The following is a 5,371-nucleotide window of genomic DNA, read 5'->3' as shown; positions in this document are numbered from 1 at the left end:
GGGGGGGGGGAGGGGCGGGATGGGAAAGAGAGTGTGAGGAGACTGACTGGAAGAGCCTAGGGCCAGCCCAGAATGAATGTCTTTATTTGCTGACAAAGTGACCCCGAGTATCCTATCTGGGCAACTGCAAACTTCTAACTCCTTTTCCACCCCATTCTGTTTTCCAGACATCCTCCCCAAACCTGTCATTTCTGCTTCCCCCCCAATCCGGGGCCAGGAACTACAACTCCGGTGCAAAGGATGGCTGGCAGGCATGGGGTTTGCTCTGTATAAGGAGGGACAGCAAGAACCTGTCCAGCAACTTGGTGCAGTTGGAAGGGAAGCCTTCTTTACAATCCAAAGAATGGAGGATAAAGACGAAGGCAATTACAGCTGCCGCACTCACACTGAACAACGCCCCTTCAAGTGGTCTGAGCCCAGTGAGCCCCTGGAGCTTGTCATAAAAGGTAGAGCTGAAAAGGATGTGTGAGGAAGAGGGGCGGGGTGGAGGCAAAGGCAAAGCCCTGGGTCAGACACTCCTCTCCCTCCAGCAAACTTTGCTGCTGGTCCTGGGAGCCTGTGTCCAATCTTAGAGCCAGGCAGGCGTGGCACTGGGAGTGCCAGGGCCTCTGGCTGCACGATATTAATAGCCATAATCGTTATTAATAGCTTTGGTTCATGGAGTGTGATTTAATTTTTCTAATTATTTTCACATCAATTATCTCACTTCACCATAGAGCAACTCTTCAAGGTGGGTGAAGCAGGTACCATTTTCCCCTGGTCCAAATGGGCAAAGTGAGACTCAGAGAATCAGCAGAGCCCCAAGAAAATTCTACCTTTTACTAGCCTCCATTGCCTCACACTGAGGATTCATCTGGAGGTAGTGAGGGGTGGGGTTGAAGGGTCCCTGTGTGAGAAGTCCATCTGCAAAGTGGATTTACTTTACTTTTTAAATGCACTTACTTCTGAATGAAATACTATAGAAAGCAGAGAAGCCTCCTAGAACCAATATTTGCTATATTTGCTTTCTCTCTTTCTTGTTCTTAATTTGGTTTTGTGTTGTATTTTGTTATTTTGTTTTGTTTCGTTTTGTTGTTGTTGTTGTTGTTTTTTGTTTTGTTTTTTTGCCTTCTAGAAATGTACCCTAAGCCCTTCTTCAAGACATGGGCCAGCCCTGTGGTCACCCCTGGTGCCCGAGTGACTTTCAATTGCTCCACCCCCCACCAGCATATGAGCTTTATTCTTTACAAAGATGGAAGTGAAATAGCATCCAGTGACAGGTCCTGGGCAAGTCCAGGGGCCAGTGCAGCTCACTTTCTAATCATTTCGGTGGGCATTGGTGATGGAGGGAATTACAGCTGCCGATATTATGACTTTTCTATCTGGTCTGAGCCCAGCGACCCTGTGGAGCTCGTGGTGACAGGTTAGGAGGGGGGACTCCAGGTAGAGGTGGTGCCAACCCTGGGATGGTGGGTGGAAGGCTGTCAGTGGGAGAGGAAGAAATGTTTCTTCTAAAAAACACTGTAAAGTGCTTAGGACAGTGGCTGGTCCATAGTGACCAGTCCATGATGCACAGCTGTTCATGTTATTATTACAGGAACAAGAAACAAAGGCGGTGGGGAGGCAAGCAATTCATTTCTGGGGAAATAAATGAGGCAGATGGGGGTGTCCAATTCCAAGAGCTCAGTTCAAGTTGCCCTATTTCTGCACATTTTATGGCTTGGCCTTGAGCTTTAGGCTCAATGTCCACTTTTTCTCTAGCTGGGCTGTCAGAAATCGGTGGGTTGGACGGCTCTCAGAGAAAGGGAAAAGACCTTGAAATGTCAGCTGCATACTATACAACTGTGCATAAGTGGAGTCCCAATTATGTAAACAGTTATAGCTACATGGACATGGGAATGTATATAAAGAATAAGTGGCAAAGAAATATTAAAAACACTTATCTTTGAGTAGTAGAATTGTGTTTCCTTCATTGCTTTTTTTCTATATTTTCTAATTTTTGACAACAAACATATATTGTGTCTTACAATAACACTTTAAAAGGCTATTTGCAGGATGTGAGGGCTGGGTTTATCTCATGCTGTTGTCTCTTTAATTTCAGAATTCTACCCCAAACCCACTCTCCTGGCACAGCCAGGTCCCGTGGTGTTTCCTGGGAAGAGTGTGACCCTGCGCTGCCAAGGGACTTTCCAGGGCATGAGGTTCGCCCTCTTGCAGGAGGGAGCCCAGGTTCCCTTACAGTTTCAGAGTGTCTCAGGGAACTCAGCTGACTTCCTTCTCCACACTGTTGGAGCAGAGGACTCTGGGAACTATAGCTGTATCTACTATGAGACAACCATGTCAAACAGGGGGTCATATCTCAGTATACCCCTTATGATCTGGGTGACTGGTAAGGACAGAGCGGACATGGGACTGGGATGGAGATCATTGGAGTAGGGGTTAGGGAGGGTAATTCCTCCTAGAAGTCTAGGCTAGGCCATGGAGGGGAACTATTGTGTCCAAGAGGAGAAAGATAGAGGGTTAATTTAAGCAGGAACTGATAAGTTTCTATAGTCACCACTTTACAACCTTGGTCTCTTTCTAGACACATTCCCTAAGCCATGGTTGCTTGCTGAACCCAGTTCTGTGGTTCCCATGGGGCAGAATGTTACTCTCTGGTGCCGAGGGCCAGTCCATGGTGTAGGATACATTCTGCACAAAGAAGAAGAAGCTACTTCAATGCAGCTCTGGGGATCCACCAGTAATGACGGGGCATTCCCCATCACCAATATATCTGGTGCTAGCATGGGGCGTTACAGCTGCTGCTACCACCCTGACTGGACCAGTTCTATCAAGATACAGCCTAGCAACACCCTGGAACTCATAGTCACAGGTAAGGGGAAGAGGCTCTCAAGTGGGCATGGAAGTGGAGAAAGGAGGGAATAGACTGGTTCATGGGAGATAGTTTTCGGAGAGCTCGAGGAGAGGCAACCAATTGTCTTTCCTCTTTATTGAGCAGAGACCCCAGGGGTGATGCACTGGAAAGTGACCTCTTCTCTTTGACCAGGAGTTCATTTCTTACAGGCTTACTCCCCAAACCCAGCTTATTAGCCCAGCCTGGTCCCATGGTGTCCCCTGGCGAAAATATGACTCTTCAGTGTCAAGGGGAACTGCCAGACTCAACATTTGTCCTGCTGAAGGAGGGGACTCAGGAGCCCTTAGAGCAACAGAGGCCAAGTGGGTACAGGGCTGACTTCTGGATGCCAGCAGTGAGAGGTGAAGATTCTGGGATCTATAGCTGTGTTTATTATTTGGACTCTGCTCCCTTTGCAGCTTCAAATCACAGTGACTCCCTGGAGATCTGGGTGACTGGTAAGGTCCTGGAGACTTCAGTACGAGTCATGATTTTGTAGTTTTTAGCAGTCAGAATTAAGGGGGTAAAGGGCTAAGTTCAGGATCACTTATTCTAACTCTGTGTCCTTGTTGGTTGCAGACAAGCCCCCTAAACCCTCTCTGTCAGCCTGGCCCGGCACCATGTTCAAGCTAGGGAAGGACATCATCCTTCAGTGCCGAGGGCCCCTGCCAGGTGTTGAATTTGTCCTAGAACATGATGGAGAAGAAGCACCTCAGCAGTTTTCAGAGGATGGAGACTTTGTCATCAACAATGTAGAAGGAAAAGGCATTGGAAACTACAGCTGCAGCTACCGCCTCCAGGCCTACCCTGATATCTGGTCAGAACCTAGTGATTCCCTGGAGCTGGTGGGGGCAGCAGGTAAGAGAATAATCTCTCCATGATCCTGGTGTGACACACCTGGGATCCCAGGGACAGTCCCCATGGAGACATCTCAAATCAGGAGAATGGAGGGGCTTTGGAACCAGGGACCTATAGTGTGTCATCTTTCTCCTAAGGATGGTGAGGAGGCGGAACCTTAAATGTTTTTGAAGATAGTGAGTGGGTTTCTTTCCAGGCCTCTTGGCCCCAAGGAAAGGAGGGCTGCTTCTGCCTCATCATAAACTCTGCCACTGCCCACCTGCTCTGTAGTCTGAACACATGGCTCCCACATGAACCCTAAAGAAGACCAGAGTGTGGGGCAATACCAGATTAAGGGGAACATACACATGCTAATCTCCATGGCCTTGGTTTCTCCTCTTTCATCACCACAGGGCCTGTGGCTCAGGAGTGCACAGTAGGGAACATTGTCCGAAGTAGCCTAATCGTGGTGGTGGTTGTAGCCTTGGGGGTAGTGCTAGCCATAGAGTGGAAGAAGTGGCCTCGACTGCGAACCAGGTAAATAAATGCCTCATTATGGCCCCCTTCTGTGAACCAGGTGGTGCTAGAAAAACAATCATATAAATGCTTCCCTAGTATCTGAGCCCCACCATGCAATCTGTTTTCAGGTTCTGGATCCTCCCTTACTCATGTCTTTTTCTTTACATAGAGGCTCAGAGACAGACGGAAGAGACCAGACCATTGCCCTTGAAGAGTGTAACCAAGAAGGAGAACCAGGCACCCCCGCCAATTCTCCTTCATCAACCTCTCGGAGAATCTCTGTGGAACTGCCAGTCCCAATATAATAATCTCCTCCTTTACAAGAGCTTTCCTCTCCTCTCTCTTGCTTTCAGAGACCTGTAAATCCAACTAGATACCCTGCAAGTCAGCCCCATCTGCTGTTCCTTGGTCTCTAATCACCTGAGCTGGGTAAAGGGTATTCTGGGAGTTGACAGCTCTGCCAGGGTGAGATGTTTCCTGAAGAGAGATTCCCCACCCCTGTAACTCCTCACTGTACTGATTTACTGGCACATGAAATTCTATTAAAATGCATTCTTCTGAATAAAAGAGCATTCACTATTTAACTGCAAAAACTATGGCTGTGGTCTTCTGTTGGTCTGTTTTCCACTAACAATTTAGAAATGATGTATTGGAGCTGACCTCGATGGCAGAATAAGAGAGTGCAGGGCTACGAGAAAGGAGAAAGTTGTTCAAGGATGGGTGTGGGGAGGGGGCTCCAAAATAGCTACTTCCCAGTTTGGTTTGACACGTATTCACTGACCAGAGTATTATTTTGCCCTTCCATTGGATGAATGAATGAATGGCAACACTCTCTCCCGGTTGAGCCTGAGAAGGGAAAACACAGACATTACATGCATTTCACCATGTTACGTTTGGGTCCATAGTACATCCACTTTCAAACAGCGGGATTGGCCCTCAGCAGAACTTTGAAACTGGAAAAGCGTGCTTTGTGGCCCTTACCTAGCAATCACAGGGTGTAAATGAATTCACTCTTAAGTATGAACAATTAATCAAATATGATACTCTGCCTCTCTCTAAAAAGAGTCCCATTTTCCCAAAGGAATGTGCATCTACTGGTGGGATCTCAAGAAGCCAGTAAGCAGATGAGGTGGATTATTTGGA

General features: G+C 47.6%; 1 protein-coding gene across 3 annotated transcripts in view; it reads left to right on the top strand.

The window, feature by feature from the left end:
- The window catches only part of IGSF1 (immunoglobulin superfamily member 1), a 16,368-nt gene extending 11,554 nt beyond the window's left edge, over positions 1-4,814 (top strand). For 2 of the 3 annotated variants that reach the window (XM_017847713.1, XM_017847714.1), the window contains 8 exons: positions 168-446; positions 1,115-1,402; positions 2,081-2,368; positions 2,564-2,851; positions 3,043-3,330; positions 3,452-3,730; positions 4,123-4,246; positions 4,398-4,814. In XM_017847713.1, the coding sequence (XP_017703202.1) occupies positions 168-446; positions 1,115-1,402; positions 2,081-2,368; positions 2,564-2,851; positions 3,043-3,330; positions 3,452-3,730; positions 4,123-4,246; positions 4,398-4,533 (1,970 nt within the window). In that variant the 3' untranslated portion in view covers positions 4,534-4,814. The remainder of the gene's footprint in view (positions 1-167; positions 447-1,114; positions 1,403-2,080; positions 2,369-2,563; positions 2,852-3,042; positions 3,331-3,451; positions 3,731-4,122; positions 4,247-4,397) is intronic. The other variant, XM_017847715.1, reaches the window with a different exon arrangement.
- The last annotated feature ends 557 nt before the right edge of the window (positions 4,815-5,371 follow it).

Source organism: Rhinopithecus bieti, unplaced genomic scaffold (assembly GCF_001698545.2).
Source record: "Rhinopithecus bieti isolate Rb0 unplaced genomic scaffold, ASM169854v2 scaffold_30239, whole genome shotgun sequence".
Classification (NCBI taxonomy): domain Eukaryota; kingdom Metazoa; phylum Chordata; class Mammalia; order Primates; family Cercopithecidae; genus Rhinopithecus; species Rhinopithecus bieti.
Note: the sequence above shows the minus strand (reverse complement) of the source record. Positions and strands in the feature narration are given on the sequence as shown.